The 27,496-nt window shown below is 39.7% G+C and overlaps 1 protein-coding gene across 1 annotated transcript in view; it reads right to left on the bottom strand.

Moving 5' to 3' along the window:
- The window catches only part of chn2 (chimerin 2), a 347,736-nt gene that overhangs the window by 134,194 nt on the left and 186,046 nt on the right, over positions 1–27,496 (bottom strand). The window contains exons 3-5 of the mRNA XM_048521130.2: positions 17,337–17,392; positions 12,144–12,175; positions 8,619–8,732 (exon numbers count right to left, since the gene is read on the bottom strand). Of these exons, the coding sequence (XP_048377087.1) occupies positions 8,619–8,732; positions 12,144–12,175; positions 17,337–17,392 (202 nt within the window). The remainder of the gene's footprint in view (positions 1–8,618; positions 8,733–12,143; positions 12,176–17,336; positions 17,393–27,496) is intronic.

Below are 27,496 nucleotides of genomic sequence, written 5' to 3'. Positions count from 1 at the left end.
ATGTAGATCACTTGAAAGCTGTTATCTCACAAAAAGGGCAGGAGCAAAACATACCTGGCCTCTTGGAAAAGCCAGAAGGTCTATCAAGACCCACAGGTTCTCCCCCTTCCGAGGAAACCTCGGATTCCGAGATGGATGTAGCCTTGATAGCATTACCACTGGAAGAAAGGGAGGAGGAGGAAAATCTCCCGAGACGCCTAGAACAGAACAGATGAGCTACAGTCCGGTACATGCCACACGTGTACAGTCAGACAGAGGAACCAGGCCTGGGGTGAAAACATCGCAGGATATACATAAGGAAGACTAGGCCTACATCTCCGGGCTTGGGGACGTGGGGGTGAGTGATTATCGATGCCAATTTGTTACATGAATTGATGCACTTTTTTTAGTGTAGAATGTACCAAAATATTACAGAATCTCCTATAGGCCTGTACGTCCATCGTTTCCACTACAATTTAAACTGGCTGATTAATTTTTAAAAACTGATTCGATACTTTTAAAAATGGATCACCATCTATTTCCTTTCATTAAAAGCCGAAAGAACTGCAGACGCTGTAAATCAGGAACAAAAACAGAAGTTTCTAGAAAAGCTCAGCAGGTCTGGCAACTTCTGTGAAGAGAAACGAGGGTTAACATTTTGGGTTCAGTGACCCTTGTTACTCCCTTTGATTGAGTGTCAAGCACTCTTCTTTGAAATTGATATAAAAAAATCTTTTATTATTCTGATCTCACAGAGCAGTCTATTGTTTAAACAGTTTCAAGTGATAATGGGTTTCAGCACAGTAAGTGTTCAATTCATCTGAAAATAAACAACAGCTTCTTTAAACTGCACTAATGGATTGTCCCTTTCATGTGGTTTCTGGTTTGTTGACACCAGATAGTAGGATTAGCAATATTTACAACAATTTTTCCACATAGCATAATCTCAGTGTCACCAATATGAAGAAGGCATGTGTTTACAGGAACATAAAATAACTTTCAGTAACACTGAAATTAACAGAGAATAAAAACCAAAAGAACTGCGGATGCTTTAAATCAGGAACAAAAACAAAGTTGCTGGAAAAGCTCAGCAGGTCTGGCAGCACCTGTAAAGGAGAAAACAGAGTTAATGTTTTGGGTCCGGTGGCCCTTCCTCAGTTCTGAGGAAGGGTCACCGGACCCAAAACGTTAACTCTGTTTTCTCCTTCTCAAACACAGAGAATGTTGGGGAAACTCATTTTATCCCATTGGTACAACATGGAATCTGAGGACCGTACATTGGGTAAATGCTGATAGAGGATCCATGGAGAGAGGGGCAGGCATAGAAATAGGATTGCATTGAGTATGAGACATTGTGGCACAGAATGTAGCATTGCGCCAAAGAGATAGCATAGGAAACCCAATGTCGAATGGGCAGGCACAATGGGCATGGCAATGAGGGAAACCGGGGAGAGTGCCCTTAAATCTTATTGGGAACTGGGACAATGTGTTGAAGGACCAGGATTGGCCTTCTAGCCAGCCTATACTCAGCACACACACTTGTGTACTCCATCACAGCTGTCAAATTGCACTGTGAACTGAACCTCAGTATGAAAAGACTAAGATAAAATGTGAAATCACACTTGTGCCAGGAATGCAGCATGTCAGCTGAAAAAGTAGATCAGATTTCCCAAGGCCAAGGAAAATGTGGCTCTCTATTTTAGTTTCTCTTTCCATCCTGAATTCAATTTCTTCTTTTTTAACTGCACCTACAAACTTAACACACTGTATTTACACCTTTGCATTCGCAATGATGCAGCACACACAGCAAAATATGATTAAAAATGAAAAATAATCAATGTTCCTTGGCTATTGCATTTACTAAAGGTACTGTAAGGGTCACTTTATATTATTCCATATGATTGCAAAGGCCTTTCTATAAGTAGAAATCAAATCCCAAATTATGCAAAACACCACATTTTCTGAATATACTTACTATATTTTAAAAAATACATTGGCTTCAATGCACCTTAAGTTGGTAAATGTCAAAAAATAAATTTAAAATATCTTGATATCCCTACCAATCTCCAATATTTGTCCTTAAAGCACCATGCTAATATTCAACAATATCATGATTTTTTGTGTGGGATGGAGCTGAATAATTGACAAGAGTCAGCTGACAATAATCACAGAAATGTTCATACATGAACTAGTCTAAAGATCTTAAACTGAAAACCAAAATGGTGTCTACCTTTAAAAAAAATGGCTAGATTGGCATTCAGGCAGTTTAAAAGAGATTCAGTAAGCTGAATGATTGAAAAGGTTGACTTATCAAGAAATAAATCAAGCTAAACAGGTTAGACTTTTATTCATTGGAGTTTAGAGGCATGATGGTAGTCTTATTGAAACAAGATTTTGAGTGGGCTTGTTGGGGTAGATACTGAGAGGTTGTTTCCTAGTGGGGGTATCTTGAAACAAGAAAGGTGACACTCCTTTAAAACTGACACACGAATTCTCCTCCCAGAGGGTTCTGAATGTCTGGAATTCTGAGGAGGTTATCTCACTGACAGTATTTGAAGAGGAGGTAGAAAGATTTTATTTTTGAAATATTGGGGAGTGGAGGGCTAAGAGGAGACAGCATGAAAGAGGAGTTGGGCCTGAGCCAGATCAGCCTTGATCTTACTAAATGTGGCTCAGGCTAGATGGGCTGAATGGCCTACTCCTACTCTTACGTGCCCATAACAATGAATAATAAACAGCATTACTGGTGTACATGGAGCCGTCTTGCTGAAACAATCTCACTCGCATCATTAAACAGATGTTCTCCCTATTGAGACACATTTGTAGTCCTGCCATCATCTTAATTGTACACCAAATTGGTTCTTAGTCTAAAATGTGTTTGTTTAATCCTCTTTTCAGGCCTCTAGGATGCAAGCCCAGTTTATCACAATCATTTCTATTTTATGGAAATGAATTTTCGAGCTCAGTGGAGGAAAAGGAAAAGTTTTAACAGGCTTCCTTTACCCATTTCTTTTGCAAAGACAGTGACTATGCTGTAGCTCCATTGCCCTGTCTTCTGTGTGCAATCTCCCTTTTCCTTGCGTACTGTTTTCACTGTTCCATAAGCCCTACTGAGCTTAAACCATACATTCGGTATCAACTTCCTGTTTGCAGATCGTGGGTAATTATACTTGTGCACTCTGCTTTGGCTGGATTGCGTTCAAAGCACTTTCAACTTTGGTCCTCTCATATGATGATATACCATAACAGTGCATCAGACTATATGGGGTAAAGGAAACTGTGACACTATCAGACAGGAGTTGGGAAGTACAGATTGGGAGCAATTGTTCCACAGAAAGGGCACAGCAGACTTGTGGAGGCCTTTTAAGGAGCAGTTGTTGCGAATGATGTATAAATTTGTTCCTCTGAGACAGGTAAGAAGGGGTAAGATTAAGGAGCCTTAGATGACGGGTACAGAGGTGCTTCTTGTCAAAAAGAAAATGGCAGCGTACGCAAGGTGGAGGAAGCAAGGGTCTAGCACAGCTTTAGAGGATTACAGGCTTGCTCGGAAGGAGCTCAAAAGTGGACTGAGGAGGGCCGGGGGGGGGGGGCACGAAAAAGGCTTGGCAGGGAGGATTAGGGAGAACCCGAAGGCATTTTACTCATACGTGAGGAATAAGACAATGATCAGGGAGAAGGTAGGGCCGATCAGGGATGGCGTAGGGAACTTGTGCGTGGAATCTGAGCAAATAGGGGAAGCCCTAAATGAGTTTTTTGCTTTGGTTTTCACTAAGGAAAGGGACCTTGTTGTGAATGAGAACTTTGAGGAGCAGGAAAACAGGCTTGAACAGATCAAGATTGAGGAAGTTGATGTGCTGGAAATTTTGGCAAACATTAAGAATGATAAGTCCCCAGGGCCAGACCAGATTTATCCTAGGTTGCTCCAGGAAGCAAGAAAGGAGGTTGCTAAGCCGCTGGCAAAGATCTTTGCTTCCTCACTCTCCACGGGAGTTGTACCGGAAGATTGAAGGGAGGCAAATGTTGTTCCTCTTTTCAAGAGAGGGAATAGGGAAATCCCTGTAAATTACGGACCAGTCAGTCTTACGTCTGTGGTCAGCAATGTTTTGGAAAGAATTCTGAGGGATAGGATTTATGACTATTTGGAAAAGCATAGCGTGATTAAAGGGAGTCAGCATGGCTTTCTGAGGGGCAGGTCATGTCTTACAAATCTTATTGAGTTCTTTGAGTAAGTCACAAGACAGGTTGACGAGGGTCGAGCAGTGGATGTGGTGTACATGGACTTCAGCAAGGCATTTGATAAGATTCCCCAGGGCAGGCTCATTCATAAAGTCAGGAGGTATGGGATACAGGGTGATTTGGCTGTCTGGATACAGAATTGGTTGTCTGACAGGAGGCAGAGATTGGTTGTAGATGTTAAGTATTCTGCCTGGACGTCAGTGCTGAGTGGTGTCCCGCAGGGCTCTGTTCTTGGGCCTCTGCTCTTTGTAGTTTTTATAAATGACTTGGATGAGGAGGTTGAGGGATGGGTTAGTATGTTTGCTGATGACACAAAGGTTGGAGGTGCCTTTGATAGTATCGAGGGCTATTGCAGGCTTCAGCGAGACATTGAAAGAATGCAGAGCTGGGCTGAGAAATGGCAGATGGAGTTCAACCTGGATAAATGCGAAGTGATGCATTTTGGAAGGTCGAACTTAAATGCTGAATATAGGATTAAAGGCAGGATTCTCAGCAGTGTGGAAGAACAGCGGGATCTTGGTGTTCAAGTGCATAGTTCCCTCAAAGTTGTCACCCAGGTGGATAAAGTTGTTAAGAAAGCATATGGTGTTTTGGCTTTCAATAACAGGGGGATCGAGTTTGAGAGCCGCGAGGTTATGCTGCAGCTCTACAAAACCCTGGTGAGACCACACTTGGAATACTGTGTCCAGTTCTGGTCGCCCTATTATAGCAAAGATGTGGATGCTTTGGAGAGGGTGCAAAGGAGGTACCAGGATGCTGCCCGGACTGGAGGGCTGGTCTTACGAGGAGAGGTTGACTGAGCTCGGACTTTTCTCTCTGGAGAGAAGGAGGAAGAGAGGTGACCTGATCGAGGTGTACAAGGTAATGAGAGGCATGGATAGAGTCGATAGCCAGAGATCTTTCCCCAGGGCAGGATTGACTGCCACGAGGGGTCATAGTTTTAAGGTGTTAGGAGGAAGGTACAGAGGAGACGTCAGAGGGAGGTTCTTCACCCAGAGAGTTGAGAGCGCATGGAATAGTTTACCAGTGGTAGTCGTGGAAGTGGAGTCATTAGTGACATTTAAGCGACTGCTGGACATGCACATGGACAGCAGTGAATTGAGGGGAATGTAGGTTAGGTTATTTTATTTTTGGATTAAGATTATTCCATGGCACAACATCGTGGGCTGAAGGGCCTGTACTGTGCTGTACTTTTCTATGTTTACCTCCTTTCCAAATGTGGTTACAAACTGTATGGGTGTAAAATTCTACGGCTGCTTAGGGACAATGGTGTTTCAAGGGTGCCCATTTTTGGGTTAGTATATTTCTTCTCAGTCCATTTCATTGATCATGGCAGTGAGACACATTACCTGAGTATGGAAGCCCTCACCGTGGGGGGGAAAAGAAAAATTTGCTTTCAGAAGACGTTACATCATTAAGTACATTAATTCCCTGCTCTGTCAGCATCAGGTAAGTTTGTAAGCAGAAAGCCACTAACTTATGAAAAGTGATAAGTATCAAGGACTTGTCCAGTTTGTCCACAATAGTGCAACCAAGCTGCTCTTTCTGCTGGGTACTGAGCTCTTCCATTCAGACTGCACTCATAAACAATGATCAGATGAAAGATCAACAGTGCTTCAGTTCAACTGTGAACAGGAGAGGACAAGTAAAGGAAGGAGGAGGTGCCACGAACTTTAAAAAGTCCAATAGTGCTTGAGCTCATCCTCTGTGCGTAAAAGATGAGTCTGAAACACTTGTAAACACCTTCAGCCAGAACATGGAGTGGATAATTCATGTCAGTCTCCCTCTGGAGTCCTCACCACCTCTAATGCCAATCTTCAACTAAGTTAATTCACTCCCCATAATATAAAAATAGCTGTTCAGATTGGATCCATCAAAGGCAATGGGCACTAACAAAATCCTGACAATAGTACTGAAGACATTTGCTTCAGAGCGAACCAGGCCTCTAGCCAAGCTGGTCCAGAAAATGTGCTAAACTGACAAACATTCAACAATGTGGGAAATTGCTCAGGTACTTCCAGTCCAGTACAAATTCTATCTGACCCCATTTATTGCTCCATTAATCTACACTTACTTAACATAAAAATGGTGTGAGGTGTGATGACAGTGCTACTGAGTGACATTTAATCACCGGTAAACTCTTCATTGGTGTTTTGTTGAGTTTCACAAAGACCACATTATAACCTTAGCCCAAGTACAGACAATTGAGGCAAGTTCCAATGGTGATACAAGAGGGGCTGCCTTTGAATTCAAAGGAACAATTGATCAATGTGGTATCACGGCACCAGACAGTACTGAAATCAATGTGAATCGGGGAAAGCTTTTCCCTGGCTCGATTCTTACCTAACAGCTTCTCATCATCACCATTTCCTCATCAACTGCTCAGAGATGTTATTACACACCTCTTGAACTCGGGCTTCCCGTTCCAGACTTTAGAAATTGCCACTGCATCACAAGAACCCTTCTCAGCTTCTGACAGTAGATATTTCTAACTGTTGAGAGATGTTATTAAACCCCTGGAGCAGGTGGGATGTGAACCGGGGCCTCCTGTCTCAGAGATAGTTACGTGACCACTGCACCACAAGAGCCCTCCTACCTCAGCGTAGTGTCCTGGGCTCTAGCACGTTCAATTGCTTCACTAATTACTTCCACTCCTCTCCAAAGTCAAACGAGCAGACATTTCTAACATTTTTATAGTTTCTAATTCCATTCACAGTATCTCAGTTGAGGAACAGTCCATCCTCAATGAAGCAAAACTGGGACAACTTTCAGTCTAAGTACCATATGTGGCAAATCAGATTTATGCAACCCCGGCACCAAATGATGGCTATCTCTAACAGAGGTTCTGACATTCTTCTTTTCATATTTATCAGCATTGGCAGGACCAAATCTCCCATCAACAAGTTGCTATTGATCAGAAACAGAAGTGAAACCAGCCTTACTGTGAATACAACAGCAGACCTGAGGCCTGGTACTCTGCAGCAATTATCTCACTTTCTGACTTTCCAAGTACTTCTGCAGTCTGCAAGGCACTAGGGATGTCAGGTATGTGACGAAGTACTCAATGAGGAATGGGGCAAGAAATTCTAGCCTTGGCTGGGACACCCACTTCCTACGAATAAATATTGTCAAAAAAAAACACAAATTTCCCTTACTACTTGGTGTAAGTTATGTGAGAATTGATTAGCCGGCTGGTAGTCAGTAGGATGTTTCTTTTAGCTGGAAACACAAGGCTCCTTGAGACCCAAATTCCAGTTGTATAATTCCAAAGGTCATGGTTGCTTTATCGTCAACCCAGAGCCTCTGCTGCTACTAAGTATCTTGAATAGGACATATGCAACAACAGTCATGAAGAATCTGGTTAGTTGCATAAAACTATGTTGAAATATTGCTTGACCAGTAATGGGAGGAGTCTGCCAATTTGGATGCAGGTCTGCAAAGTTTGTTAAACAAGGCAGTCCATGGTCAATGGTCCCAATACAAGCCTCTTCAATACTTTAAATAATTTGCTAGCAACAGGCATCTTACAACTGATCACTTTACAAGGTCACCTCAGCAGATAGTACGGCCAGTGTGGGGTGGAATCATGGGTAGACTAGGTAGAAGTTATCAAACTAGTTAGGTTTTCACAATAAAATGGAAACTTGAACAATAATTTTGCCCTAATGTCATGTCATACATTATCATATTCATTCAATTCAATTTAAATTTTACATAATGGGATTTGTATTTTAGAAATTTAACCATTTATTAATTTGTTTCCTTGTGTCAGACATTGGGTTGCCCACAGTGAAACCAGATCTATTGGATATGTGTAGTATGGTGTGTGGAATACAAGAACTAACAAAACTTAGTTGCAATAACAACATCAGATGAGTAAATTTGAAAGTTCTATTTCCCTGGTCCACAATTCTAATATTATTATCCTACGAAGAGTGGCTCACAATTGGATATACACCATAATTCTGTCATGTTTCTATACTCCCTTTGAGTCAGGTATGCAAGCAAAACAAGATTTAAGGCCCTAGTCTAATCTAGAGCTATAAACGATCTGAACATTCTTTAATTCATTTTAAATTGTAGGACATGGTTTTTTTTTGCATACTGTCTATATGTCATCTTGTACTTTTGCTGGGATTTATTGCATTAAAGATCTGAGTCAAGGTGACCTGATTGATACTTTGAAAGAGAGGGAATGAAACACCAAAAACTAAAGACAGTTGGGCTCCTGAAAAATCACAACTCAGCAGTGAGAACGGTCTGAAATATAAACAGATTTCTATTTTTCTTATTTTAGACAAATGAATCCTGAAATTAAAAACAAGGTTAATGCTTGTCACATTTTTTTTAAAAAAGTTCAACATAATTTATTCAGTTCATCGAGATCAGGAGCATGCAAGTACCTCAGAGCCAATGTGTTGCTACCAGGCTGACGTTGGCTCTCCCTGATGAGGTAAGCTCCCTCAATGCCACCAAGTAGCTCATCAGCTTGCTCTCGTGATATCATCCCATGGAACCTAAGAAAAGAAAACACTATGAAAATCAGAAAAGAGACAAAGGAATTAAGGTACCACCTTAGATGAAGAAACAATGTTAATTGTGGCAGGGTTGATGTTCTGCACAAAAAGAAAACCCTCTGCCAAACTTATTTCCAAAAAGCGCAGTAATGGAACTTTAATGGAACAACTAATGTCACTTTACCATAGGCTCCCATGAGATGAGATCACAGTAACACATGTAACATGTTAGCTAAATAACCATTTCACTTTGTAATTTTGTTTGCAAACTTAGAACAAATATTGTTGAGCCATTTTCTGTAGATTCAGAAGTCCTTGAACAATTTTCCAAAAATTATGTTTTTACAATAAATCCAAACTTGATCTAATTAAATTGCAAACCACTATATTTCACTTGCTTGAGAAGTAACAAATCTGCCTGTTTAGATCAATTTTGCTAATTGTAACTGTATTGCTAATTAAAAAGCAGAAGTATAGTACAGCAAAACATGGTCAATAAAGATAATTTGATCTACAATCTACATGTCGGAACCATGCTGATCGGCTATCTGTTTCGATGATTAATTAGGTGTATAATCGTTCAGATCTAAAAAATGTTTAGAGAATACAACAGGCCATGCCATTGACTACTGAAATTTATCCTGATGAGTATTATATAAATAGGTGCATGATTATCTGTCTAAATATATGCTCAAATCACAATCGTCATTTCATTCAAATAATTCAATTTGAACTTATTGTCTACATGAAATGAGATCCATAAACATCACTTCTTAAATTTGAAAATGTGGCGTTGCCATAATGGTCATTATTATAGTTTGTAGCATTACTCAGGGTGATAAGAATCTACAAGGTAACCTTCAAGCTCGAATTACTATCAACTAATTATAAGGCTCAATGTCAGTTATATAAAAACAGATGAAGGACAATGGTACAGTGTGACCCCAAGTTACAGCTAATAGAATGCCATGCAAAATTTGTCGAAATACAGATGCACTCTATTTGTTCATACTAATCCACCCTGAACAAAGAGTTATCAAATTTGCCACATTCATTCCTGATCTATAGAAAAATGAATGGTTATTTTTAAAGGAACAGAAACCACACTTTCAATTATTTTGTGGCATCAACTAGAATAGCATTTGCAAACATTTCACTTAGCTGAAAAAAAGAACAGTGATAAATAAAATGTTAACTATCACAGTGTCTGTGGATAGGAGAAGTTGCAGATTTCACCAACTCCACAGTTGTGAATCATCTAAAACACAGAAGGTTTGGAATGGAAAGAAGAAAGAGAGGATTTAAAATAAAAAGATGAGGAAAAGCAATCTCAAGCTTGCATTAATGTCACTGGTCATCACATTTTGCTTTGCAAAGCTAACTGCCTTTGGAATTCTGTCCAGGAGAAGTTGAACTGTTATTTAGTGCTTAAACAGGCCTTTACAGCAAAACATTTTAGTGACACCAGATTTGATTCTCTGGTAAAGTTATACATGCTTAGTTAATTGTTAAGTATAGTATTTAAATTAAGTTGCCAGTCACCACTGGTCATACTGTAACAAAAAAGTCACAGCATTTAGACATAATTTCTCCATACTAATTTAGACGCCTTACAGTAGTTGTGTACCAATATTGAGCACTGATGACAGAGCTGATTGCAAGGATAACAAAACAGAGATGGACAAGATGTAGCCAGAACATCAGTTGATGGAAGCTCAATAAACTGAACAGGGAATTGAGAGATCAAATGGTGAAATAGTTAAGAGAAAAAGCAGTTATGACAGGCAGCACAAAAGGCTGGTGATAGGTTAGATTAGCAAAACTGGTGAAAAGTGAGAGAAATGTTATCAGGGAGAAAAAAGCCTGGAACATAACCTCGGTGGCGGAATGAAAACACAAAGAATGCTAAAAACAAAAGATGGAACTGTTAAAGAGGTGAAAACAGTCCAAAAAGATAAAAAGGTCAGTATAATACTTACTTGGAGAATGTAAGTGGACACACTGCAGAAGATGGAAGTGTGGAAATAGAAACGGAGGAGCCGTTCAGCTCCATTGGAATAATTTAAAGAATGCACTGAGGCTTGATGTAATAGAAAAATATTGCTAAAATTGAAAAGCACAATCAACAGTTGAAAGAGTGACTTTATTATAAAGGCCAGAAACTTGAGCAACTTCAGGAAAAGAGAAACAATGGTTACTAATGATATGTGAATATGAAAATGCATAAGTGGAACAAACAAGAAAGGACAAGATGACAGAGTACACTTTAGGAGGTCTGTAAGATTGTGAGGACATTGAAGGAAGTAGCTGGAAAAGTCTGAAAACATATGGTCAATGGTGAGACGAGTGATTAACATGGAAATGCCAGAAAGGACAGCTGGAAAGTCTAAGTCCGTGGGGTGGCACGGTGGCTCAGTGGTTAGCACTGCAGCCTCACAGCACCAGGGACCTGGATTCGATTCCAGCCTTGGGCAACTTTCTGTGTGGAGTTTGCACCTTCTCCCCGTGTCTGCGTGGGTTTCCTCCGGGTGCTCCAGTTTCCTCCCACAGTCCAAAGATGTGCAGGCTAGGTGGATCGGCCATGCTAAATTGCCTGTAGTGTTCAGGGGTATGTGGGTTATAGGGGATGGGTCTGGGTGGGATGCTCCAAGGGGTGGTGTGGATTTGATGGGCCGAAGGGCCTGTTTCCACACTGTAGGGAATCTAATCAAAGAGGCAGTAATGTCAGGTGAACAGGATTGGAAGAGGAATAGGTAGCTGACACAAGCTGGGGAGTACGATTAATCAGCAACCCTAAGTAAAATGATAGAAATCAAAAGAAGACAGTAGCTATGACAGCAGTGACAAAGTTATTGTTCTTTTTTCCCCTAAATAATTTGACAATACAAGGAAATCGACAAGCATAGATTTGCATTTTGGAGAACTCGGAGAGAATTCAATTCTTTTGTGACGACAATTAAATAACAGTCATAGGTGATCTTAGAGAACGGTATTTGAGAAACAAGTTGTTTGTGTCAAGTAACAGCTAAAACTGAAGATATTCTTGCATCTGCTACAATATAATTTAAAGGGAACACTCAGATTTACCACTGTTTTTCTTATTCATCCCTGGTATCAGGGCATAATTGTGTGTTATCATATAGAAACATGTTCTGCTGCAATGTAGTATCAAAATTATTTCTGGTGTGCCATGGTACAAGATTGCTTTTTACATCACTATATTGTTAAAGAATGCACATCATAATCCCACTATAAGCCACATTAGAAAATGAAATAGTCATGTTTAAACCATGTAAATACGTCATTCTTCAGCATAACTGCTTTTCCAGCAACAATGATCTACAATACTTATGGCTCTGTTATTTGCAAAACAGTCTAAAATATAAACAAAAATGAAAATGATTTACATACTCTCTTCCATAGTACTTTGGCCTGTTTTCAACCTGTAAACCAAAGAAAATTATTAGCAACATATACTTATATTAGCCTTTGAAGAAAAAGTGATCTGAAAGGTAAATAAGGAATCTGCTACCTAACCTGCCAGCGGTATTCTCATGAACAATTTACACACTGTATGCTTATAAAAATACTTCAAAGACAAAACATTATACACAGTTTGAAACTGAATGCCAAATGACAACAGCAATCTTCAAAAACTAATTTCATTTTTTAATATGGAAGATGGCCCCACTTTATAAATATATACACACACAATAAATATTTAGACCACAAGTTAAGTGTTAGAAAAATGCAGAAACCCACAATATATTTTCAAAGAGATTTTAATAATGCCCTGGACTGATACTGTACTCTGTCCTGGAGTCAGATCTAGACTAGACAAATTATATGCCTACTTTTGCATCTATGAAAGGCAGGTGGTGATCCAGGCCACAACAGTTTGGAAATCCTTGGCTTAAGGCATTTTTTTTCTTTAAGATGCACTTGAAACTTACCCTACCCCTTTTTCCAAGCTTTTAGTTATCTGTGGCAATGTCTCCTTTGTTGACTTGTTGGCAATTCTCATCCTGTAAGGCGCCTTGTCACATTTTATGACATTCAAATACACTACATTAATACAAGTTGTTGTTGGCCTGTACAAAGCATTTTGGGCTACATGACAACACGACATTTCTGTGAAATGGCTTTGCTTTACACATATTTTGCTAAATTAATTGCTCTGGATTCATCTCATACATTATTAATACATTTAAATGCATGAAATTTGTTACCAACCAAAGGTTACCCAGATCACCAGATTCTGAAACTAAGAAATAATTTGCATTTTTATTAATATATACATACACAAGTATATCCTTATGTCGTATGTATATCATCTTAACAAGTTGCCTCGGGTATCATGAGGTTCTCCACAAAAGATAATTATGTTCAGAGTTACATGTGCAAATGCAAACGATGCATGCACACAAAAACCTATCAAACCGCAAATGAAATGCATAAATAGTTAACTTCTGACTTTGTTGAAAGATGGTGGCAGCAGGCTCAGAAAGGAAGCAATGACAAGCAGATCTAAACGGTGATTCTAGACATATGTATCCAGAGTGGCCGTTATCACAACACTAGGAAGGACATTTGAATGCGTCAGATGATTATTTCCAGTGCAGTTTGACAGTTGGTCATGCTCAACTTCATAAAGATTAGTTGAAAACTATTAACTTTTATATTCATAGCCATTCAAATTTCAAAAAGTTAAAAGGTTAATTAATAATTTAATGGATTTCTATATTGTACAACTTTAGGAATTCAATCTCTCATACAAAATTAAACAACATTTTTATACATTTCCTTTTGTGTTACCAAGCATCACTGATAAATTTTGAATCTAGAAATGTACATAAATATTAGAAAATCAGTTCTGAAATACACCCTGGATTCTTGCACCAGGAAGTCCAGGTGTAATGTTAAGAAAATCCACTAGATGGCAACTGCCATAGATATTTCTATCAAACAATTGCACAATAAAGTAACTACAGAGATACCACCAGAAATTGTTATACTCTACACCATTTGAATCACAGTTCTGAGGGGTATTTGTTTATAATCATTAGTAAATGAACTGATGCACTAGTGCAAGTACAGAAAAGCTTCACCAAGATGTTGCGAAGGACGGAGCAATTTAGCTTTGAAGAGAAGCTGGATAGGCTTGGGTGTTTTTCTTTGAAGTAGAGAAGCCTGAGAAAGAGTCTGATTGAAGCATATAAAATTATAAGGGGCATGGACAGGGTGGTTAAAAAGGAGCTGTTCCTCTTAGTTAAAAAGGGTCAATAACTAGAGGGCATAATTTTAAATTTAAAATGCAGGACATTTAGAGGGGATTTGAAAAACAAAATTCAGCCAAAGGGTGGTGAGGATCAGAAATTCACTGACAATGAGGATCGTTGAGGTGGGAAACTTCACAACCTTTAAAAGGTACTTAAATAAACACGTGAAATGTCATGCGAAGTGCTGGAAAGTGGGACTAGTGTAGACTTAGAGTAGTTTTTGTCAGCACAGACTTTATGGCCCTTTAGTATGCTGAATGATTCTATGAGATTGGGAATTTCTTTTCTTTTTATTGTATTTTAAATTTGACATGAAACAACTTGTTTGTACATGGTACATTTAATGTATAAAGTATCGCAAAAGAAACCTTTTAAGCGAGGATGAAAGGACAGAATGGAACAAACAAAATGTGTCATAAAGTCATAGAATTGTACAGCACAGAAATAGATCCTTCAATCCAACTCGTCTATGCCAACCAGATATCCTAAATTAATTTGCCAGCATTTGGCCTATATCCCTCTAAGCCCTTCCTATTCATGTGCCCATCAAGATGCCTTTGAAATGTTATAATTGTACCATCCTCCACTACTTTCTCTGGCAGCTCATTCTATACATGCACCACCACCTGCTGACTGACATGTTGGTCAAGGAAAAAATGAAGTGGTTCACAGTTAGAAGGTGTTGTCATTTGTTGCGAACTGAGCAGTGATGCTCCACAAAGCAGTTTCCAAGCCTCCGCTTGTTCACTCCGATGTAGAGGAGGCCATATCAGGAACAGCGGATACAACAGACCACATTAACAGATGTGCAGGTGAACATCTGTCTGTTATGGAAGGTTTTTTTGGGGTCTGGGATGGAGGTGAGGGGGGAGGTGTACAGGCACATGTAGCACTTCCTGTGGTTGCAGGGAAAGGTGCCGGGGGGGAGCTAGTGGGCAGTGTGGAGCGAATGAGAGTGTTGCGGAGAGAGCAGTCCCTACAGAAGGTAGATGAGGTGGAGAAGGAAATATATCCTTCATAGTGGGGTCAGATAGCAGGTGACAGAAGTGGCGGACAACGATGCATTCATTCCAGAGGTTGATGGGGTGATACATGAGGGCACAGGGAATTCTGTCTTTGCTGTTATTGTGAGGAGGGAGTGTGAGGCCTGAGGTGCGGGAAACACAAGAGATGCAGTCGATGGCATTTTCGACCACTGAGGCAGGGAAAGTTGCAGTCCTTGAAATACGACAACATCTGGGATGTTCGGAAGTGGAATGCCCATCTTGGGAGCTGATGCAGTGAAGGCTGAGGAATTCAGAGTAGGGAATGGCATTCTTGCAGGAAGGTGAATAAGAGGAGACGTAGTCCAGGTAGCTGTGGGAGTTGGTGGGCTTGAAATAGACATCAATTTCAAGATGGTCACCAGAAATGGAGACACAGGTGTCCAAGAAGGAGAGAGAGGTATCAGAGATGGTTCAAGCATGCTTGAGGTTGGGGTGAAAAATTGGTGAACTGTTCAAGCTCTTCGTGGGAGCACGAAGTGGCGCCGATACAGTCATCGATGTAGCGGAGGAAGAGTTGGGGGATAGTGTCAGTGTAGCTGCAGAAGAGGGACTGTTCCATGTATCCTATGAAGAGGCAGGTATAGCTTGGGTCCATGCGAATTCCAAAGGCCACCCCCTTTGTCTGTAGAAAGTGGGATTATGCCTGCATCCTTGACCTGTCTCTCTTCTCTCCCACCTATCCAGTCCTCTCACCTCACTGACCAATCCCCACCACTAATCTACCTGCACTCACTTATCACCATCCCACCTACATTCCGCAGCCCAAACCCCCTCTATTTATTTCAGAACCCCCTTCCCCTTTCCCCCTTCCGTTTCTGAAGAAGGGTCCCAACCAGAAATGTCAACTTTCCTGCTCCACTGATGCTGTCTGGCCTGCTGTGTTCCTCCAGCTCCACACTGTTATGTAAAGGTTTCAGTTGTGTTTTAAATGACAGTAAAGTAATAGAAAGGAGAAGATATTGCAGAGGTTGGACAGCTTGAAATCATGGAGGGATACGTAAGTGGAAATCAGGATTTTAAATTCAATGTGAAAAGGGACCCAGTGTAACTCACAAGGAGATATGTAACGAGCAAATGAGACAGAGTACAGGTTGCAGTGTTCCAAACATGCTTCTACTGAAACCCCCAAAAGGATTTTCTATCCTTAGTATTTTACTGCAAGCAAATGAACATCTGGCCAACTATTAGCAAGCAAAGGTTAGCCCTCTGCAAAATATTGCATTTAACAAGGTCCAGCAAAAAATATTCATGCAAGACAGACAGAATTGTAGAACATTTTATCCAAATAAAAATCAACTTTTTGAAGCCTGCAACAATAGTCCATTATTGTATAATAATTATTTAGAAGAACAATAACTGCAAACTCATTTTATCTAGGTAAAGTATGAATCAAAGAACAGAGCTCATGAAATAAAGCACAAAAGCAAATTTACACAATTTCAATATTCCAAATAAGTTGCACTGTGAAATGCTGCGCAAATTTATATATCAAAATTCACAGCCTGAACCACCAGCAAAGCCTTGTAAATTTGCATTGATTCAGTTGAAAGTGAAGACGACAAAGATCTCAATGACAAGATAACAGCTATACCTGTTAATGGATAGGGTCTTATTAAAAGTCATGAAACAGAAAATGTTTTTCTGTGAAAATCTGTTAATATTTTTATATTGTTTTGTAATTTTACAAAATTCATGTTAATCCATTCCAACATATGGATGCACATAGAAACGATCACATTACTGAAGGAAATCTATTGTAATTTGGTATAATTCCAGATCATTAACAAACTAATGAAACTAAAAAGTCGACATTAAAATAGTTATTTAAACATTAACACAGCACTGAGTCTATAAAATAATTTAGATTGAAAATTATGCCAAAAAAACAAGTATGATAATTAAAGTAGCTGACATTACCAACGTCAAACTTGTCACATGATATACAACTTTATGAGAATCATACCGGTTTAAAATTATTCTTGGGGAGATTATTAATGAAACTGTTTTACACTATTATAAACTTCAAAAGATGAACAGTGAAGTTCTCAGGCAAGGACTTATTGGTTTACTACACTACATCTTCTGCATCATTGACTCTGAAAATTATTTTCAGGTGTCAACATTGCAACATGGCAAAATAATATATCATTTTACCATACTGGTGGTCACACCAAAAGCTAGGGACATGCTTCTGTATCAATAGTAATGGTGAAAACATCCAATGCTAAACAAAGCTCAAACTGTGTTGTCACATTATTCAAGTCCAAATTTCAACTGACCTCTCGAGGACAGATAATTCTCTTCGGACGTGGGGCTTCCTGCTGTAACTGATACACTGTCCAAAAACATAAAATAACGTTAGCACATTAAATACACTATACTACATAATATTCAGCACATCACCAGAATTAAATACCGATATCACAAATTGGTGATTTAGACATTTTTTTTTCTCTGTAATTACGCAGATTTCAATGCAGACAGTTCAGTGCCACATGCAAGGTAATGTCATATTGTATATTAATTCTGTACCTTCCTAAATACAATTTCTCCCCTCAACCCCCAGCGTTCCTTTCGCTCAGTGGTCATTTGCCTGTTGAGATTATTCAATTTTTATACTAAGTTAGAACAATGTACACAAGTGAATTCAATTTTACAGCCTCTGATACCCGCTGATAGTGGTGCAATTATAGCAGGAAAAGTCAGAATAGAAGTCTGAATTGAAGGAGTACTGATATTTCTGTACATGGAGATTACTCAGGGAAAAACTAAAACAAAGGCATTATCATGCCATATAATATGAATGCATCAGTGAGCTTGTGCTATGCAGTGAAAATATGTTTATAACCTTAGTATTTTCTGCTTGAACATATTAATAGTGTGCGCATTTTAAAACAATAGCGCACAATCCTTTGATACGAAAGGAAAGTAATGCCTGACTGGTTTGATGTTAATGAACTTGAAAATATTTTAAATCTAAAGATGCTAAGTATGACATTCTATAAAATGTTCTGCAAACATGGAAATCCAGAAGGAAGACCAAAAATGTTAGAACTGTACAAAAAGCCATCCAGTATGTCAAATGAAAGGTTAAATCAAGTTTTCAACTTGATGCTTGAAACGTTCAGAGGAATTAAATATGGAGATATTTTCAGTTGATGCTGCTATTCGTAAGGTGAATCCTTTAGTTAACAATGTGGAAACTCAAAAGGATGAGCAAAGCCTGGTTATTTTCACAAACAATAGAAAGAAGCAAGAAAATAAATAAATATGGACAAGTCAGTCATCTTTCATGCACTCAAGTAGTTAGCTCTGAAGCAGCAATGATTGTGTTTTCAGTGCCACTCACTCGGAATGTGAGAGACTAATAGTTCTTTTGCTTCTGAACTCCTGTGCGAGAAATTTCCCTGCTGTGTAATTGCAATGAAGCCATAAACGTCTATAAAAAGGACAATTTCACTAAAATCATCTCCCTATGATAAACTGGACCAGAGTTTTTAGTGAGTAGCAATTCCACACACATTGCCACCCCAGCCCATTTTATGAAATAAGGGAGCTTTGCATTTCAGACAGGAGATTCTGTTTAGGTCAGGGGTCTGGGGGTTGTGTGTCGGGGAACTACAAGGTCTGTTTGATGGTGATTCAGCAGTCAGACTATGTATTTCGATTGTCCAGATTTTCCTGTTGACTTCATTTCATCAGAACACTGAATCCCCAGTTTTTACAGAGATGTTCAAAAGATTCCAAGCATACAGGAATTTCCCAACAAAATCTTTATTTTCCCAGGCAATTCCTTTGGAGTGCTACAATGAGAGTTCCTCAGGACCTCCAGGTGCAATCATTTACACTTGTAAAATAACAGTCTGGTAAATGGAAATCTGCTACAATATTTTTAAAATTATATTTTTACTGGAATTATTTTACTGGGTAAGACTATGTACAAAGTGGGGAAAGAGGTAACATTGTGCAGCATGTTTTTAGTTTGCTTTCATGGAGTTGCCGAGTGTAAAGACCCATTCAGAGTTTATGGTTGAATAGTGATAGTACACTGTGAAGGCAGGTATGATCGAATTCTTTTCTTAATGAGTAGCTGATATTCACAAGATTCATTTAAAAAACAAATTATAGCTGGTTGTTTTATATAATTTCAGTTTATGTTTGTTTAATTTGACTAAAATTGTTCCTTCTCTAGAAGAATTAGTTGAAAACAAATATAAAATTATTTTCAGTTTAATATTAATCTTTGGATCATTAATTCATCTATTGTTGATCTATAACAGGCTTTTTACAAAATCAATATTTATTTAGTGGATTTTGTCTTTGTTGACTGGGCCATAATTTATTGTCCATTGCTAATTGTTTGAGAAGGTGATGGAGAGATGCCTTCTTGAACCACTGCAGTCCATTTGCTGTAGATAGACTCACAATGCTTTTAAGGAGGGAACTCCAGAAATTTGACCCAGAGACAGTCAAGAAATCATAATCTATTTCCAAGTCAGTGTTGTGGGTGGCTTGGAGGGGAACTTACAGGTGGTGGAGTTTGCAAGCATCTCCTACCATCGTGTTTCTAGATGGAAGTTCTTCAGGGTAATGTTCCAAGACCAATCATCATTAATGACTTCATGATCATAACGTTGGAGGTGGGGACATTTGATGATGGATTGCGCGATGTTCAGCAACACCCAACTCCTCAATATTGAAGCAGTATCAATCTCTCTGCAGCAAGACCTGGACAGTATTCAGGCTTAGGCTAAGAAGCAGCAAATAAAATTCATACTATGCAAGAACTAGGCACTGACAATTTCCAAATATCTTCCCCTGATGCACAATGGCATGATCATTGCTTAATCTCCTACTATCAACATCTTGGGGTTACTGTTAACTAGAAACTGAACTGTTGCAGCCATATAAGTACTGCAATCATAAGACTACATGAGAGGCTAGAATTTCTGGGGCAAGTAACTCACCTTACTCACCAAAGTCTGTCCATTATTTACAAGGTACACTTCAGGGGCAGGATGGAATACACTTTACTTGCCTGGATGAATGCAGCTCCAACAACACACAAGGAGCTCAACCCCACTGAGAAGAATGCACACTGCTTGATAGGCATTCACCATCTTCAATATTTATACTTACCAGCGCTGACACAGACTGGCAGTACCGTTTTCCATCTATAAGAATAACTCAGTGACTCACCAAGAAACTTGTCAAGCCCCTCTTCTAAACCTTCGACTGATACACCTAGAACGGCAAAAGCAGCACATACATAGGAAAACTACCATTTGCAAATTCCCTCCAAGCCAACCAGCAACCTGATTTGGAACTCTATCCACAACCTCCAGTCTCACTGTGCTAAACTTCCAGAACTACCATTCTAAAAGTACCATGAGCCTACTAACCCTTGGCCTGCAATGATTCAAGAGGTGGCTCACAATAACCTTCTCAAAAGTTGTCGGGAATAGGCAATAAATGAATGCTAAGGCAGCAACATCCATATCACATGAATAAAACAAATCCTCTGCGATTACTCACTCTATTCTTTCGGTATAAGTATTGCTAATGAATTCCATCCTAGCTGCCTGACAGTTTTGCTCCCTATCTGTAATAAAATGTCTAACCCTCTGATTATTTCTTGGAGGCTGGGGCAGAACATTGTACAATAGCTGAAAATCCAGTTGAGATTGGAATCTGATTAAGAAGTGGATATTGCAACACGGATATGTCCTGTCCGCAAAAAACGATCCTGAGCTTCCAGTTGCCTGCCATTTCAATACACCGCCTTGTTTCTGTCTCAGCACAAGCTGGAAGAATAGCACCTCATTTTTTGCTTAGGAAGCCTACAGCCTTCGATATCAAGTTCAACAATTTTATGTCCAGAGGCACCTTCTCCCACGTCTTTACTGAACACCCACTTACCTTGCCTTTGTATTACACAGTCTGCTACTACTCACAACCCCTTGTTAGCCACAGATTGTCTCCATTAATAGCTATTAATTTTCTAGCCTGGTAGTTATCCTTTGACTGCCCAACTATTCTTCTTTCTCTTTGAGCTCTATCTCCACCTATCATTTACTCATTACCCCCTTTTCCAATCCTATCTTCTGCATTAAAAAACATTTTCCTAGCTACCATCAGTCTGAGGAAGTGTCACTGGACCCAAAATATTAACGCTTATTTCTTTCCACAGATGCTACCAGACTTGCCGAGCTTCTCCAGCAATTTCTGATATTGTTTCTGATTTCCAGTATCCACAGCTCTTTCGGTTTTTCTGGATATCATGCAGATTTTCTACAAATCTGAGAACAGTATTATGCTTAGAGGCTGTGTCTTGTATTATTTCGTAGATAAATGCAAGGCACTATATGTCATCTGTGCCAAGTATTACACCTATAGCTTCTATTTTTTTTAGAAATTGAAACAGTTGTTCCTCACTTCCCAGGAAATTTACCTCTATAAGGGAGATTTTCCCTTTTTTATTATGCTCCCCCTTCTACACAACACATTTCAATTAACATTAGAGTAAAGCAACATACATTATGGGATTCTCAGCCACAGGTAGAACTCCAGGTTAGTGAATATTTCTTGCTACATTATCAGAATGATGTAATATCACCATGCTGCCAGAATGGCTATGACTTCATAATTTCACAGACATCACGATCAATTTACATAGAGTTTACTTTTTTTGTTAGTAAGGATTCCTAAACTACAACATCTCTCTCAAAAAAATCCAATGAATTGTTGGGATTATATTGTTGTAAAAATATAACAATCGATCCTCCAGAGATGTGATGGCCTAGTGGTATTCTCATGGGAATATTAATCCACAGACCCACGTGATGTTCTGGGGACCTGGACTCAATAAAAATCTGGGATTAAGAGTCTAATGATGACCATCATTGCTGCTGATTGACAGGAAAGATCCATCTCATGCACTAATGTCATTTAGGGAAGGATATCGGTGATCCTTACCCAGTCTGGCCTTACATGTAATGCCAGACATACAGCAATGTTGTCGACTCTCAACCGACCTCTCGGCAATTAGGGATGGACAATAAATTTGGGCCTGGTCAGCAATATCCACATCCTATGAATGAATGAAGAAAAAACATTTTATCCAACTTTAACCATTTCTGTATATATTAATGCACTTCTTGCACAGAAATGTATAGGGTTCAAAAAGGGTTGCAAGGCTTGAGCTATAGAGAAGAGGCTGTATAGGATGGGGCTATTTCCCCTGGAGCTTTGGAGGCTGAGGGGTAACTTGTTGAAGTTTATGAAATCATGAAGGGTGCAGATGGGGCGAATAATCAAGGACTTTTACCCAGGGTACAACAGTCCAAAACTGGAGGGCATAGGTTTAAGGTGAGAGAAGAAAGATTTAAAGGGGATCTAAGGGGCAACTTTTTCATGCAGAAAGTAGTGTGTGTATGGAATGAGGTGCCAGAGGAAGTTGTGGAGGCTGGTACAATTACAACATTTAAAAGCCATCTGGATGGGTACATGAATAGGAAGAGTTTAAAGGGGTATGGTCTAAATGCTGGGAAAGGAGATTAGATTAATTTAGGAATCTAGTTGGCATGCATGAGTTGAATCAATGGGTCTGCTTCTATACATCTCTGACTCTGAGAAAACGGCAGGCAGGAACCACAGGGTATCGTCATTAAGTACTATGATGGGATAAGGTAGGGGTGTTTAGAGGCATGTGGAAATTCAAAACCAAATGCAGTGCATTTGTCAATGGCTTTTAAACACAGCCATTTGCATCTAACTTCCAGATCAGCCAGCCAATTAGGGCGAACAGCTGTCATGATGATCTGCATGACAGGATTTCAATGCTGACATTTAAAGGGGTACGGCACGGATAACAGTTGATGGATTCTGGATGTGGTAGAACAATGGAAACAACTGTTAAAATGAAATACCAAGTCTGTGTCTCCCCTTAGAAATGGTGATGGCTGTCAAAACCCATAAAGAGATACCGTTCCATACTGATGAGAAGAAAAGTCTGGCAATGAAAAGAAGAAATTGTGGCTGGAGATTGAGCTAGAGTTGAATGGTAAGAATGCAGCGTTATGGTCCTGGATGTGATGACAAAAGCAGTTTGATAACTTAAGCACGGCAAAAAAAGATGGGTACAGTGGTACATTCAACATCATCTTAATGTGTATATCATAACAATCTCCTTATTCTGCCTTCTTTGGCCTATTCCCAAGCACTACAAAGCACTTAACAGTCCACATTAAATTTTGAAGCCAAATGAAAATATTTGTGATGCCACATTCTAATTCTTCCCAAATTTGATTGCTGCCTGGCAACTGTCCTGCTTACACTTGCGATAAATGGAAAGCAAGCACTTAATACCGAGCAAAGGGGTCCTTTGAAAGGGATGTGTGGTTGTTTACAGAACTGCTTTGTTTTGGGGGAAAAGAGTGAATGCAGAGAAATAAATGTAGGTATTCCATGTCATTACCACATAGGTGCACTCATGGGTCCTAGCCACAAAAACAAACTCAACCACGTAGCAGTGTGCACCCCACTGCTGTTCAAAATTTATCCCCTCCCTTTTCCTCCTCTGAAGCAGTTTTATGCTCTATATTCAGGAGGAGCAAGATATCAAACATTTGCTTTTATACAATCTTGTAAAGACTGCAGCATACAATGTTCATTCTGGAGACCATAGCTTGTATCGAAGGGCACTACAGATCTGGTGAAATGCCTTGGTCAGTGACCTATTTCATTACTGTACGTCTTTCAATATGTTACTCCTTGGTATCATTGGTTGGGTTCCTCACTAGTCCTATCAGCCTCGTCTTAAGTGGATAAACCTTGCCTCAAAGCAACCAGCCAGTGGGCCCAGTCCAAGGGGTGAAGTGATCATGCTGTGGATTACAATGGTAACAGCTGACTGTCAATCTTGTACAAACAGCTTTGTAAACACCTTTCGGCAGGTGAACACCAACTGCACACTGATGGAGCGGAACCCTTGCAATGAAAACATAACCTCGAGATAGTTCATGTGCTTTTGATGTCACATCTGCAAAGTTCATTGAGCCTCACATCTGTGGGAAGCCAGTCAAAGCCAAAAATCTGACATGTACAAATTTTGACTGGCATTATTGGTGACAAAGTATGCACAATTGTTTGCCCTGGAAAGCATAGCATCAATCCTCAGACTTGGAAGCCAGCAACAACTTTATCCTGTAAGTGACTCTGACAGAACCCAAAGGAACCAAGATCAAAGACTGGTACGTGCGAAGTGTGACATTCCAATCCACTTGTATATATATCTTCTTTCAACAGGTTGCAAATGTATGCCACCATCTCACATGAAACTGAGCATCCTGGTATGCTGTTAATACAACATGCCCAGGAAGCTCATCCTGTACCCGTTTACATTGCATTGTCACTTCCTTTGTGTTCTTATCACCTATGTGCTCTCTTATGAAGTAGCAGGTCCATCAGGAGTATGTTCTTCATGTTGCGCCTGCTGCTAGTACTCTTCCTATCGTGGCTCACCTTAGTCCTCAATTGAGATCAAAACTAAAACTGCAACCGTGGCAACCATGCCAATGTGATAGATCACATTTACAAGGTGGAGTTTAGGTGAACGGAAGTGATAAATGCTAATTCTCAGGCTGAGTACTACAAAATAAAGTCTTTCACGTAGTTAGTTAATAAAGCATTTAGTTTCAATATTGATTGCAATATTTATCTTATAACTTCCTCTTTCCCCCTTACCATGATGTGCTCACTTTGCTATCACTGGTAAATTCCAAAAACTCCAGGAAATTCATGTACTTGCAGGTAAATTCCAAACTCAAAGTAAAATCATTCTTATTGAATTGATGATGTATTGACATTGGCAACATGCATCTCCCATGAGATTTGCTCACACGCAGCCTAACAAACCACAGTTAAATGTGGATGTCAGAACGTTGAAGCTGGTTTCTCAAAAATGTTGTCAGTTTCACCATTTAAATGGAAGTAAATTGTGAGATATTCTGCATCACTAAGACACTGAAATGGCCAACATGCCTCCTTCAATAAGGTTGGTTGTCCAAATTCCATACATATATCTCTATTTCATGTTTGGTTTGGCGTTGGGTTTCTGAAAAAGTAAGATCTGTAAATCCTTTCAATATGCCGATGGAAGACAATAGGAATAGGTGCAGTTGCTGGTCAGTCATGTCTGGTTGAGACATATAAACTCTGACAACAGGGTGATACAGGAAAAACAAAACATGGAATTAGACATAAGCAGATTTTTTTTTGTCAGCCTCCACAGTTACGTCATGAAAAAAAAGGCTCTAAAATGGTTAATCAACTATCGTTTGTCCAAGCAATGCCTCTTCAACTGGGTAATCAAAACAGCAGCTAAGGAATTGGTTGCTGCACATGAACAGCAACAGATTCCTAGCTCGGAAGAGCAATTTGAGCTAAACTACAAGTTTCAACAGATGTTTCGGTCTTCCAGTGAGGGAAGTAGGTTGCTTATTTCTCAGTAAAATCACTGGATGAAATACAATGCGACTGAAGGGAGACTGAAAACTGCAGGCTTATCAGCAGGTCCAAAAATACTCTATAAATGCAGCACTAGCAATTATCCAGATAAACAGCATACGTCAGAATTCATTTTACACCTATTCAAAACAATGGGTACTTATTCAGCCTCATCCGAGAGCAGACTGAAAAAGCTGTACTTACTGCAATGAGGTGAATGAATAAAAATAACTAATTAATGAAAATTAAACACTGCTTGATTTTGTTCTTTTTGAAAATTGTTTGCAGGTTTCTAATAATTGAAGAAATTTCCTATTAGAATATTTCAAAATATTGGGCATCTCTGATACAAGCCCAATCAATTATTACATTTCTCCATTTACCAGAAATATCAAACTGTCACAGGATCAGTTTTTGTCGTACACTCCAATTATGGAGGTGATGGCCTACTGGTACTATCTAGACTATTAATCAAGAAACCCAGGTAATGTTCTCGGGAGTTTCAGAAGAAGGGCCCAGACACGAAACGTCTGCTTTCCTGATCCTCTGATGCTGCTTGGCCTGCTGTGTTCATCCATCTCTATACCTTGTTATCTCTAATGTTCTAAGGACAAAGGTTCAAATTCTGCCATGGCAGATGAATTTGAATTCAATAAAATAAATTTTAAAAATCTAGGATTGAGCATCTAATAATGACCATGAAACTGTTGTCATTTGCCAGCAAAACCTATCTGGATTAATAATGCCCTTTAGAGAAGGAAAACTGCCATGCTTACTTAGTTTGGCCTACATGTGACTCCAGATGCACAGCAATGTGTTTGACTCTCAACCACCCTCTGTCCAATTGAGGATGGGTTATAAATTCTGGTCTGGCTAGTGATGTCCACAACCCATGAATAAATTTTAAAAATCTACTTTCTCCTTTTAAATGTTTTCACTCATTAAAGTGCATGACAATGAAATATCTTTTCTTTGTATCCTATCATAAGCAATGAGCATTGAAACAGAATATGTATGTATAGAGCAAACCTCCTTCCACTCTGTCATAGCAGTTGGCTTCAGCTACCTCCTTAGGACAGCACCATCTGGCATTATCATAGGCCACAGAATCCCTACAGTGTGGAAACAGGCCCAACCAGTCCACACCAACCCTCAGAGCATCTCATATAGACCCATCTCCCTATACTCCTTCTAACCTTCACATCCCTGAACACCACGGGCAATTTTGCACGGCCAATCCACCTAGCCTGCACATCTTTGGACTGTGGGAAGAAACCAGAGGAAACCCACACAAACATGGAGCAAATGTGCAAATTCCACACAGACAGTCACCCAAGGGTGGAATCAAACCCAGGTCCCTGACACTGTGAGGCAGCAGTGCTAACCACTGAGCCACCGTACCGCCGAAGAAGGGTAACTGACAAGAACAACGTGCAGGATAACTCAGTCTACATCAATGCAGAAGCCCGTCATGGGTAACAAAGGAGCAAACTTTGCTGTTTCTGCCCGGTTTCGAACCGGCCACCTTTTGCGTCTAAGGCAAACATGATAATCACTACGCTGCAGAAACATGACTTCCAGCAGGGGTGAAAGTTAGAAATACAACTTTTGTTTTCCCCATCCACAGGGAACCAGGACAGTCTGAACTGGCATTCAATATGGCTGATCATCGAACTCGGTACCCTGTTCCTCCTTTCTCCCCATACCCTTTGGTCCCTCTAACTTCAAGAATATAGAATCTTTACAGCACAGAAAGAGGCCATTTGAGTCTACAGGGGCTCTCCAAATAGCACCCCACCTGGACCCAAACCCCAATCCTATTCTTGAAACTCCACATTTACCATGGCTAATGCAGCTAGCCTGCACACCCAGGGACACTATGGGACAATGTAGTATGGCTAATCCACCTAACCTGCACATCTTTAGACTATGG

This window comes from Stegostoma tigrinum, chromosome 2, assembly GCF_030684315.1.
Source record: "Stegostoma tigrinum isolate sSteTig4 chromosome 2, sSteTig4.hap1, whole genome shotgun sequence".
Lineage (NCBI taxonomy): Eukaryota > Metazoa > Chordata > Chondrichthyes > Orectolobiformes > Stegostomatidae > Stegostoma > Stegostoma tigrinum.
The sequence above is the reverse complement of the archived record's forward strand: the minus strand, read 5'-3'. Positions and strand labels throughout refer to the sequence as shown.